We start from the raw sequence: 13015 nt of genomic DNA, 5'->3' as shown, positions 1-13015 counted from the left end.
TTACAAACCCAGAATATCCCTATTCAGTTCATCACATGTAATGGGTGGTTAGATTCATGTTATCCACCTCTATCATGGGAAACCACACGGAGGGAAATTTCTAAAGGAAACTTGACAAACTTAGGGACTTTTACAATCATGTCCTTACCTATGACTGTGGATGAGCGCATTCAAAGCCAGGCCATCCGACCAGCTGGTGGTGAAGTTAAGGACATTAACTTGTGGATAATTACGAGTTGATTGTCGGACCCAGCTCAGGAGAATCTTTTCACTGTTGGTTTGTTGCAATCCAGCCATGATATTTTTCATTACATTTTTTACCTAGGAGTGGAAAGAAATTTGCTTAACATATATGCCTTAAGAACAAAGTCATGTGAACTTCAATGTCCTCATCTTCATTGATACACAGTGGGAACGTCAGTGTCAGTGGTCATGAGAAATGACTGATGGAATTCATGCCAACTGGTTATCTATTCTGGTTGGTGCTTGTGCTGTTCCAGTTATTGAACCTGTTCAAAGGTACTTCTGGACCCTGCGGTATCAGACTTTTTTTTCTTTTTGGGTCACATCTGGCGATGCACAGGGGTTACTCCTGGCTTTGCAGTCAGGAATTATTCCAGGTGGTGCTCAGGGAATCATATAGGACCCTGGGAATTGAACCCGGGTCAGCCACGTGCAAAGTAAATGCCCTACCCGCTTTGCTATCACTCCAGCCCCTGGTTTATTACTTTTCTTAAAAGTTTCAGATGAAATGCTGCCTTTACAGGCTAGAACGTCATAGGGGTTAAAGCACCTTCCACCCCAGTTTCATCCAGGCAAAGCTGGTTCCCAAGCACAGAACCCCAGCAATGCCATGGGGACCCTGAGGGGCAGGAGATCAGTTGGGCCCTAGGCCTGTGCCTGCCCACTGTACTCTCTCCTGGTACCCCCTCCAAATTTTTTTAATAATAAAGACAAACAGAAAACAGAGAAGAAGTTAATCTCCAGCAGAGAAACTTGGGGAGTGAAACAGAAAGGGAAGGAAGGAAAACACTTTTTTTAAATTACATATCCCTCCTCACTGAAAATTAATTTTTTAAAAATCCCATTAACTGAACAATCCACTTAAATTTATAGATCTCCATTTCCTTAACTACAATACATATACAAGATTGCTATAAGCATCAAAAGACAATACACAGATAAAAGTCCCGACATTTATACTATCACTTAAACGTTTGTTTACTGACCAAAGTGAAAAGCAAAAAAGTCTGTCCAATTAAAGACCAAAGAAACAGGAACTTAAAAAGCAACAATCCTACCAACCAAAAAAATGAAAATAAAACCCGGAGTATTTTTCCCGGAACACAAAAGATGTGCAGCTTCCGTTTATATTAGTTAATTTTCATAGATTTTATACTCCCTGCAGCTTTGGCCGCCTTCACTTGCCTTCCAGAAAGCTGCTGCATATCCAACTTTCCTTCTTCCAACTAATCTGATGCACAAACCAATCCTAGATTTTCCCCAGAGTTCGAGCAGGGTGTGACTGACGACAGGGACCCGGTGAGATTTCAGGAGCAGTTTCTTTCCTTCCATAGGGTTCAGAAGTTACAGACCCCGGGTGCCCCTCCCAGCTTCCAACCAATCCCCTCCAAAGTCTTTTCCTGTTCTCACTTCTCAGAATCACCTTCTCCTCCAAAGCACCGCCAATTAACAATATGCCCCAAAGCTATAAGCTCCCCACTTCCTCAGAACAATTCCACCCACTTGGAAACCACGTCCACTACCCACTACCAGATTCAGGGCATCCGCTGGGTTTCCATTTCCAAAGCCAGAGCTGACTCCAGCTAGCTTCAGGGTCAGAGACCCTGACCCCCTGCTCGTGGAAAGGCAAGGGTCATGAGCATGACTTGAATATGCAAAACCAGCGAGGAGACATCATGGCATTCCAGTCCAGGGAGTGTGCTCTGAGACGTGAGTGCAGGGTTCCACGCCCCACAACCATGCACACCCCCAGCCCGGACTCCTACCTCAGTGTCTTCCACGAGAGCCACTGCCTAGACAGCAGGTGAAACTCATCAGGGAGATGGGCAGCCCCTGAACAACCTAGCCAAGCAGGCTGGCCCCCACGTGCGGGTGAGCAAGGATCTCTTTGAAAAGCTGCCCCTTAAACACAACTCTTAGTCTCCTTCACCTAGCCCGGACCCTCTGCATTGCTATTTGGAGAGAGGCTGATTCTCGCTGCAGCCACACGCAACTTTTAAATCACCCCCGGACACACTCCCAAACAATGGGCCAAATGGAAACAATTAGGTTTGTTAAACGACAACAACAACAAAAAAAGGGTTTTGTTAGGGAGCAAAAAAGAATAATTACTCCGCTACTTATTTAACACAATTCAGACCCTTGTTTTACTCTTAAAAGAAGTATGTATGAAAATATGATTAGTTTTGACCACCAAGGGCATGCCTTTGGGGAAATGTAAGATCCATATACTACCAACATTTGATCAGATGATGAATATTTATCATGCATTATAAACGTGACATTTTATTTTGCTCCTGTGTCCTCCTAGAACTTCACAAATGCCTGGGGCGCGGGGGGCGGGGGGGGGGGGGGGGGCGAAGGCGAAGAATATGTATTTTTACATCTCCAATGTTATAGTCATCACTTTTATGAGACTCAATGTAAATTTTACAATACATTATGAAATCAAACTTTAAAATACTTGAAACAGATTTTAGATGACATTTTGCCAACGTGGTAATGATGTGAAGATGTGAAATCTTTGCATATGCGGCCATCCTTCCATAGCACAATCCATTGTTTACAGGCTGGATTACTCCTGTTCTTTCTTAATTTACTCCTAAATCTGCATATTTAGTCACTTTGTGACTAAATAGGTCAAATGCTTATGTAAGAGAAGTAATTTTTCTCATCATATTCTAAACGTATAAAGAGCACAACCTCCATTAGTAGCAATTGCAGAATGTGTGTTTTGTGTTCTGTACAGAAGCAGACTTGGAATTAGCAGATACTTGCTTGGTGGTAGTAATGGATTTGCCCCCATCAGATAACCCTCCCCTGATGAATGGGATTCATTTGTGAACTGCTTGGCCAGACTGCCCTCTATGCGCATAATGTTAGAAGACAAACAGTACTTAATGCAAAACTCCTTTAGCATCATTATGTCACTAATTCAGCTTATCGCCCTCATTGGTATTGCTTCTACTTGGGTATAAAATGTTGCTACGAAAAAAATAATAAAGGGCAGTTGAGATGATCAGTTCTTTTCCTACATAGAAGACAGTTACCAAGAAATTTTTATTATATCAACCTTCAGGGAGACACTGAAATGATCCTAACTTGAATTTTTAAGTGGAAAAATCCCCCGCCCTTAGATTTGATTATTCTCAAGACAGAACGAATGGATTCAAATGCCTGTGCAAAAATTGGGGCATACAAGAGTTGTTTTTTTAAAAAAAATACAGGGGCTATGGAGATAACTCGAAATACCTCAGCATACATCTGTTATGCATGAGGTATGGAGTTGGATCCCCTGCACCACATAGCCCACAAGCATCTGGGTGTCATCCTGGTGATAACATCACTCCTGGGCCGAGGCAGGGCTGCTTCTTAGAGGCAAACAATGAACCATCTGATCTGCAAAGACAGGCCAAGTATGAGAATAGCCCTAGGCCCTGAGAACCCTTTGGGTGGACAGATCCCCACCCCCCCACCCCCACCCCCCACCCCCGGTACTCAAAAATATTTAAATGTCTGAGAAATTATTTCAAAAAGTGGCCAAGAGTTCCTTGGGGATAGACTGCCATGATTCTCCTCCAATGAAGATCTCTTGTATTTCAGGCCTCCAAGTCTTCAACTGTCAGGGCTACTTAAATTGCATCATCCTATAGTTTAAGGATACACCCTTCCTGTGGAAGCTGCCATCTAGTGGCTGGTGAAGGGAAATGATAAAAAGAATCTACCATTTCAGCACCAAGCAGATCAGCACTCGAGAGCCATCAGGGGTTGGAGAGACAGTCCAGCAGGTAGGGTGCTTGCTTTGCACACAACTGACAGAGGTTTAATTTCTGACATCCCATGTCATCCCCCGAACCATTTTTTTCTGGTGTGGCCCCCCAAAAAGATAAATAAATACATAGAAGTCCCTGAGGCTCTATGTTCTGCAGGTGTTGAATAAAGCTTTTGGTCGGGGTGTATAGTCCACTTCATTTTCTCCCTCTCATTACCCTGGTTATTCACAGCTATTGGTCCCTAAGGCTTGCCCCCAACTTTTTCAATGCTTTCGGCCACACCCAGCATGCTCAGGGCTTGCTCCTGGCTCTATACTCAGAGATCACTCATGGATGTGTTGGGGAGACACGTGACACATGACAAGTGCAAGTTCCTTATGTCTCTTGCCTAAAAGCACATCTTAAATAATATCTTGCCTGATAAATGGAATACTAATTTCCCAGAACCCATCCTGTGAATAGAAAGGAATTGCAGCATGAGGAATAGGAAGAGTTTTCTAGAAAGTAAGTCCTGGAAAAAGACCTGAGGAAAAACCGTGTAGTGCAGAAGGCTCTCTGTTGTCAGGAGTTTAGAGGTAGGACTCACCACAGAGACATATATCGAAAGTCATCCTGGAATTGAGAATTTGCTCTGTTAGCCAGTGAAGGTGGGTTGGAGCGATAGCACAGTGGGTAGGACATTTGCCTTGCACGTGGCGGACCTGGCCGACCCAGGTTTGATTCCTCCTCCCCTCTTGGAGAGCCTGGCAAGCTACTGAGAGTATCTCACCTGCACAGCAAAGCCTGGCAAGCTACCTGTGATGTATTCAATATGCCAAACACAGTAACAAGTATCACAATGGAGATGTTTCTGGGCCCGCTTGAGCATATCGATGAACAACGGGAGAACAGTGACAGTGACAAGTGAAGGTGCAGACCTGACTTCCAGTAGGCCCATACTGTTAGCAGAATGTACTACTTTTAACTCGTACTGGTTACCAGCACTGAGCTGAACCCCCTACAAAGGATGGCTCATGTTTTAATAAAGGAGGAAAACTCTACACACACACACTGTCAACTTAATCAGTTTGTTCACAAGCCACTAACTCCCAGTATAAGCATTATATTTCAGTCTAACAATTTATATGGAAACCAGAAAACCAGGATGTAGTGTCCACATCCCTGCATTTTTTCATGTTCAAGGAGAAGTTTTCCACAGCATCATTGAAAACCTAATATGCTGCACCGTCACAAGAGTTCACATAATGTCATATCAATTTCATAACTTTTGTTTGCTTTGGGATCACACTGCCACTGGGTTTATACCTGGCTCTGTGATGTAGGATCACTCCTGAAGGGGGTGGGGATACCACAAGTAGAAGTGCCGAAGATCTTATGAGAACCCGGTCAGCTGGGTTAAGGTAAACATCGTACTTCCTCAATTCCAATGTTTTTTGACCACACCCCCATGATGCTCAGTGCTTACTCCTGGCTCTGTGCTCAAGGATCATTTCGGCCAAGGCTTAAGGGAACATATGGGCTGCAAGAGATCAACCCAGCTCAGCAATATGTGAAACAAGTGCCCTGCCTGTGGTGTTTTAATTCCAGTCCTCAATTTCATTCTTAATCTGAGAGATGTGGTAAGTACACTTAGCTGGCCCAGAGTGCCTTTTAATTGTTTTTGAGATCCAAAGGTTTTGTTAATGAGTGAGAGTGCAAATATGCACTCTTAGTGAACTATGAATGGAAATCCATTATGATGAAGAATACTGAGCAGGTGGAACTTTTCAACTATGTCTAGTAGTTTTAAACTCTGTTTAGTAGAACAGGAAAGTGTGTCAGAAGAGGTGTAAAATTAAGGGCAGAGAGGTTGGGGAGAGTTTTCATCCTTGCAATACCATGGCTTTGTTTATTCGAGACCTGAATAGCGCTCCATCAGAGAGGGAAAGGATACAAAAGCATTCTTTTTGGTTTTTGTGAGAATGATTACTTCCCTACATACTAGTTTTTAATGACCAAGTTCCTGAGCTAATGACAGTATCAGACATGGCATTTTTAAAAACAGTCAATGGTGAGTTCAGATGGCATTGGAAAGGGTTTTGAGATGACAAAAGGTGAGGCCATATAAATGATGATGACAATTAAAATAAACTTGTGCCCCCACCCCCACCCCAGAACTTGCATGCCTAAGTATACTTGCTGGCTTTGTCAACGCCATTATCTGTTTTTGCAACATAAATTGTTTTCTGAAAGCTATGTTCCTTCCATGAATGATGTTTTCCAGGGTCATGAGATAAATATAGCAGGCTCTTTCAAATGTTTGTATTTTCCTCCTCTTCAAACCTGTCTTCTCCCTTGAACACATACCTCATTTTCCTGTCTTCTTCTTTGCTTGTTTATTTCTACTCTGGAGAAGCCCATGTTGTCTCTGGAATATGTAGCTCTGCAGCACTGCCCTCCCGTTGCTCATCAATTTTGTTCAAGCGGGCATCAGTAACATCTCACAACAAATTGTGAGATTTGCTGTTACTGTTTTTGGCATAACGAATACGTCACGAGTAGCTTGCTAGGCTTTGCAGTGTGGGCGGGATACTCTCAGTAGCTTGCCAGGCTCTCTGAGAGGGGTGGAGGAATTGAACCCCGGTCGGTCGGGTTGTCTGTGTGCAAGGCAAACGCCTTACCCACGGTGCTATCGCTCCAGCCCCAATATGTACTTATTCCCAATATGTACTTATTCCTGGAATATGTACTTATTCCTTTTGATCCTCTCAGGTCTTTCCAAATAAGTTTCAATAAAAACTAGCTAGCTTCACAAAAAATGTATCAATTATACAAAATTCCATTTAAATATATTCAATTCTATGATTTTACAAAGGTCTGAGATTCATGGAAATGAGTCAAAGGTCTAAAATTCATGCTTTGCATGGGAGAGACCTATGTTTGATCCTGACACTGCATCCCCCACCCCCAACACAGAGCTCAGAATAACCCCTGAGCACAACCAGATAAAGGGCAGAAACAAAACAAATATAAAAGAAAGAGGGGGAAAGAAAGAAATAAGGAAGGAAGGAAGGAAGGAAGGAAGGAAGGAAGGAAGGAAGGAAGGAAGGGAGGGAGGGAGGGAGGGAAGAGAAGTTGGTTTGGGTTTTTTGTGATTTATTTCATTTTTGCTATGCTTTAATTTTATTTTAATGAACATGTAATGGAAAACATTAGATTGTTATTTACAAATATTAGAAACTATTATTTGAAGAAACTTGAGAAGTTCTAAGCAACTGAAGTAAGCCAGTTTGATAGGGGACCCTTTGTTTCCTTGTTGGTTGTACAGTTTGACGTCAAACTATAAGCTATCTTGAGCTCTGTTGATAACTGTGTTGATCTATCCTAGGCTGGGAGAAACTATGGTTTAGTTTCTCTTCCATTTTTACTTTGAAATAGATTTGAGCCTGTTCAGTGAGTTTAATTTTTTTTAATGAAATTCACTTGGAGAACAATATGACTGTGTATTTATATGTCTGGTCCACATGCTTGTATGTATATGTCTGGTGCTCATGCTGTCTGACTGAGCAGGACCAAACTATACCTCGGGTTAGAAATGAACCCTATAAAATTATCTACTATTACAGTAGAAATGAAACTCAAAGATTACACTCTGTGCAAGAGCCCAGCAACCAAAGGACACATATTGTATGATTCTTTTGATATAAAAACAGAGATGCAGAGACAGAAAATGGATTGTTTGCCCAGGATTGGGATAAAGTTGGAAGTGACTATATATGGGCATGAGAATTATGTTTAAGGAAGTACAAATGTGCTAATATTAGATTGTTGTAATGGTTGCATAACACTGCAAATATCTTAAGATTTTTGACAGACTGGGGCAGGAGGGAAACTTTCCAGCTTCATAACAGTTGAGAAATACTCAACTGTTTTTTGAAGAACAGAATTTAACAAGTTTGTATAATTTGAAATTTACAGGTAGAATTGGAAAAGCTATGCTCTATAAATGACATCTTTATAAATATCTTTTACTAAAATGTATTCAGTTAGTAAAAAAAGAGAAGACTATTCAATTATCCCTCCAAATTATTAAAACATGAGTAAAAATTCTAATCAAATGTATTCAAATGATACATCTCTAATGTAAATGGTATTTTGAGAGTGATTTATGGATTTTTTCATATAATCTTGACAAATATTCACGTTAACTTTTTTATTTTTGAGTCAGATCCAGTAGTGCTCAGGACTTACTTCTAGTTCTTTTGTTCAGGGATCACACCTAGTGAGGTCATATGGGATGCCAAAGTTCCAACTTGGATTGGCTATATGCAAGGCAAGTCCCTACCCACTGTACTATCACTCTGGTCTACAAGCTATCATTTTTTGACACTGATAAATTATGATCCAGAAAGGGACAGTGTTATGCCTAGTATCACTAAGATGGTAAATGAGGGAGTTGAAATTTAAGTTCATGTTGAGTGATCCAAAAGGTGTATATATTGTTTTCACCAAATGACCTTTGATCTTTTTTCAGAGGTCCTATGAACATAAACATAGTTGAGACCTTATACTGAGGTGGCTTAGGAAAAATTAAAATTTCCCAAGAAATTTATGAAATGACTATTTGTAAAAAATACATACTCGCAAAGATTATCAAAGTTCACAAATCTTTTTATAACATTGGTTTACATCGAGAGTAACCAAGATTTACGAAAAGGCAATGATTGACAGTAAAAAATATCTTTGATTTTATAAATAAGATAATTTCATATGAATGAGTTATAGATGATGCATATTTGTGGATAATATTTTAATGAAGCCATTGGACTGTCTTTTCCTTTTTTTTATTAAACCCCATGGAATAAAATTTAGAAAATATCCTTGAAAATGTTCTAGAACTTGTTTTATTATCCACCAGTCTTTCAAATCACAGATGACATTACCTGTGCAAACTTAGATGTCAGCACAGTGAAAATGTGCCTTGTATGGTTAGACATATACATGTTCGTTTTGTAGGTCAAGGGTAAAAATGAAAGGAAGGATAAGCAACATGTCAGACAACTAGAAAATATTCATCAAGATCTTACCTGCCAGTGGAGGATTATATTCCAAATCAAACCAAGAGTCAGTTTATGATTTCCATCTACTATGTCAGTGCTTCCAATATTCACTAAATCAACCTGTGAAAGATAAAGGGGAAACATTTGAAGGAAGGAGACAAATACCTATTCAGAAAGAAAACAAAATGTGAAGGTAATTGCATTTTGATATTTTCAGAGACTAAGCAGCTTTACAGCTTTTAACAATCTAAAAATGAAACAAAATGCATTCATAAATGTACTTTTTGTAACAAACAAGTGTCCCCAAATGCATTTAGAAAGATAGAGGAATTGAATGTACTTAGAGTACATAAATAGATCACTATAGATTAAAGAGGCCAGAGTATTTCCAAGCATAATGTATAATAATGATAGCTCATAAAGGATGCCTAAAATTAAGACCTACTACCTAATACATAATTGAAACTCAAAAAGAAAAAAAAGGGGATATTTCATCAATTCTTTTATCTACTGCAGAGGAATTCTATTATAATTAGGACTGAATGCATTTGACTAAAATGCCCTTGCTTTCAAAGCACATATAACTAATAAACAATAGAACTAATAGCTAGTTTTCTTGTATCTATTCAGGACTGGGTTTGGGAATCAAAATCTGCAGGGTTTCATTTTCAAAGGAAAATACCTTCTCTGTCTTTCATGTTCTTTTAACAGTTTTCAGTGGAGTCAGGTGAAACACAAACATCAGGCAAGTAAGCACATGGAAATATGTTCAACATTATTAGTCATTAGGGAAATGCAAATTATAATCACAATGAGATAACGCCATATACTTATCATAATGGCTAAAATTTAAAAATAGTGACAACATTAAATGATGAGAAGGCGATGCAGAAGCTGGAACCTCACATATAACTGGAAGGAATATAAAAGTACAGGTGCAATGAAAAGAAGTTTGGTTGCTCCTTACAAAAGAACTGAAAGCGCCTGTACACACATTCCAACAATTAGAATCTTGGGTACTGATCCCAAAGAAATGAAAATGTACGTTTAAGAAAATGCTAAAGTGTACAAGTGTTTGCAGCAGCTTCATCTGCAACTTTCCCAAACCAGGAACAACCCAGATGCCCTTCAAGGGGTCAATTACAATTACTTATCTTGGTTAAATATTTTATTCCAAAGATTCTAAATTAGTATTGGATAAATTTTCACTTCAATCTGTCTTTTATACTTGATTTGTCATACAGTAAGATTCTCTTTTAAAATGATTGATCTTCAAAAATTGTTTTAAAAAAATGTAACAGGGGAGTGGGAAAAAAATGATTGATCTTCAGCAATGGATGATCTGATTTCAGTGTCATGACAATTAAGTTTCAGAAATAAGGAAGTTTTCCACTCTTCTGCTCTAGTTATATCAGTGCCTATTAGCCAATGTATTTGTTAAATGAGTAACTAAGCAAGACAGGGAAATAGAGATTTATTGTATTATGGATAAGAGTCTTAGTTTAAGACGATGAAAGTTCTGGAAAGAGCAACTGTTGGCACACCAAAGGAAGTATACTAGATTCCACTAAATTGTATGCTTAAAATGACTTAGTTGTTGAATTTTATGTTATATATTTTATCACATCGAAAAGACAACATTGGGGGCTGGAGTGATAGCACAACAGGTAGGGCATTTGCCTTGCATGCGGCCTGGCCCAGGTTCGATTCCCAGCATCCCATATGGTCCCCTGAGCATAGCCAGGAGTAATTCCTGAGTGCATGAACCAGGAGTAACCCCTGTGCATCGCTGGGTGTGACCCGAAAAAGCAAAAAAAAAAAAGAATGAAAAGACAACACTGGAAAACACACACAAACTCACAGAAGCACAGACAATGGCTATAGCAATAGGCATGCATGTATTCCAGGAACAGATATTTATAATCACTGGGAAAAATTCAGGTAGGGCATAGTGTATCTTGAAATCTTTGTGGAAAAAAACCACTGTAGCAGGGAAAGCAATTGGAAAGCAATTGAAAGAAGCTAGTCAATACTGTTTGAATTTGAGAAGAGGGAATATAGCTGAGATAAGTACCATAGCTGAGTCTCCTACCCTATGCCTGACTGTCTCCACCAGGGCCCAACAGCTGAAGACCACCGAGGCCCAGCCAAGGCCTTGCTGGGAGCACTCTCCACACACTTGGATGAGCCTCACGCATAAAAGAACTGACAGAGGAACCCAGGTGTGTGGGACCCGGGGCTGAGATCTCCAAGCCTGTACAGTTTGGGACTGGACCTGCCAGTAACTAGACAGTTACACCCACCAACTGCCGTGTAACTCCAACAACGGCCAGGATCCAGAGATCATCACACTCAGCTCCTGGGAGAGAACAAGACAGAGTCTCCTACCCTATGCCTGACTGTCTCCACCAGGGCCCAACAGCTGAAGACCACCGAGGCCCAGCCAAGGCCTTGCTGGGAGCACTCTCCACACACTTGGATGAGCCTCACGCATAAAAGAACTGACAGAGGAACCCAGGTGTGTGGGACCCGGGGCTGAGATCTCCAAGCCTGTACAGTTTGGGACTGGACCTGCCAGTAACTAGACAGTTACACCCACCAACTGCCGTGTAACTCCAACAACGGCCAGGATCCAGAGATTATCACACTCAGCTCCCGGAAGCGCGCAGCCGCGCGACATCTTATCATCTCATTCGTAATTCGGTCAAACTGGCAGGCTACCAAATGTAACATGCCCACATGGCAGAGTCTGGCAAACTCCCCGTGGTATACCCAATATGCCAAATACCAGTAACAATGATGGGTCTCATTCTCCTAACCCTGAAAAAGCCTTGAATATGGCACTTTAAAAAAAAAAAATCTCAGGGCTAGGACGAAGAAGACGTTACTGGCACCTGCTCGAGGCAATCGACGAACAACAGGGTGGTCGTGATCGTGATCGTGATGAAGTACCAGGAGGTTTACTCCATGGCTTGGAGGCCAGCCACACATGCTAGGGGAAATAGCAGCTCAGATAGAGAAGGGAGCACCAAATAAAGGGTGTTTGGAGGATCCTCCCAGGATGGTAGATGCATGCTGAAACTAAACTATAGACCGAACATGATTGCCACTCAATGCCTCTTTTGCAAACCACAGCACCCAAAAGGAGAGAGAGAACAAAAGGGAATGCCCTACCACAGAGGCAGGGTGGCATGGGGGGATGGGGGATGGGAAGGCTACTGGGTTCATTGCAGGTGGGGAGTGGGCACTAGTGGAGGGCACTAGGTACTCGATCATTGTATAACTGGAACCCAAGCACAAACATTTGTAAGTCTACAACTGTACCTCATGGTGTCTCACTAATAAAAGTTTTTTTAAAAAGGCAATTTGTGAACAAACAAAAAAAAAAGAGAGAGAGAAGAGAGAATATAAAGCCTAGAAGAAAGTGGCAGGTCCAGAAGCACTATTGAGAATAGCCCAGATAACTGAAGAGGGAGGGCGTGGGGTGGGGGCGGAGGAGCAGGGTGAAAGCTATTACCTGATTTGGAATAAAAAGTGCTGTTCTCCAGATAATATGGCATATAATGAAGTTGTTAAACAATCTGGAACAGAACTATGGAATCTTTAAAACACAAATAATGCAAGGAGCTGAGTAGGAGAAAAAGGTAGGCCATTATGAAGCGGAGTTCCAGAAAAGTTGAACAAATCTGGTTTAACACTAACAAACACTGAAATAGGTAGGAAGGATCCTATGCCTCACCAGCTAATACAAGGAAGTTTACTTTCTTAGTCAGGGACAATAAACATTTTTCTTATTCTGAACTCTACCAGGAATTTTACTCCATGGCTTGGAGGCCAGCCATACATGCTAGGGGAAAAGGGAGCTCAGATAGAGAAGGGAGCACCAAATAAAGGGTGTTGGGAAGATCCTCCCAGGATGGGAGAAGCATGCTGAAAGTAGACTATAGACCAAACATGATT

The 13015-nt window shown here is 41.0% G+C and overlaps 1 protein-coding gene across 1 annotated transcript in view; it reads right to left on the bottom strand.

Moving 5' to 3' along the window:
• Window positions 1-13015, bottom strand: part of DMD (dystrophin) — a 2292284-nt gene that overhangs the window by 1852378 nt on the left and 426891 nt on the right. The window contains exons 5-6 of the mRNA XM_056131284.1: window positions 9083-9175; window positions 149-321 (exon numbers count right to left, since the gene is read on the bottom strand). Coding sequence (XP_055987259.1) covers window positions 149-321; window positions 9083-9175 — 266 coding nt within the window. The remainder of the gene's footprint in view (window positions 1-148; window positions 322-9082; window positions 9176-13015) is intronic.

Source organism: Sorex fumeus, unplaced genomic scaffold (genome assembly GCF_029834395.1).
Source record: "Sorex fumeus unplaced genomic scaffold, SorFum_2.1 ptg000086l, whole genome shotgun sequence".
In the NCBI taxonomy this organism is placed as follows: domain Eukaryota; kingdom Metazoa; phylum Chordata; class Mammalia; order Eulipotyphla; family Soricidae; genus Sorex; species Sorex fumeus.
This window is presented reverse-complemented; position numbering and strand designations above follow the sequence as displayed.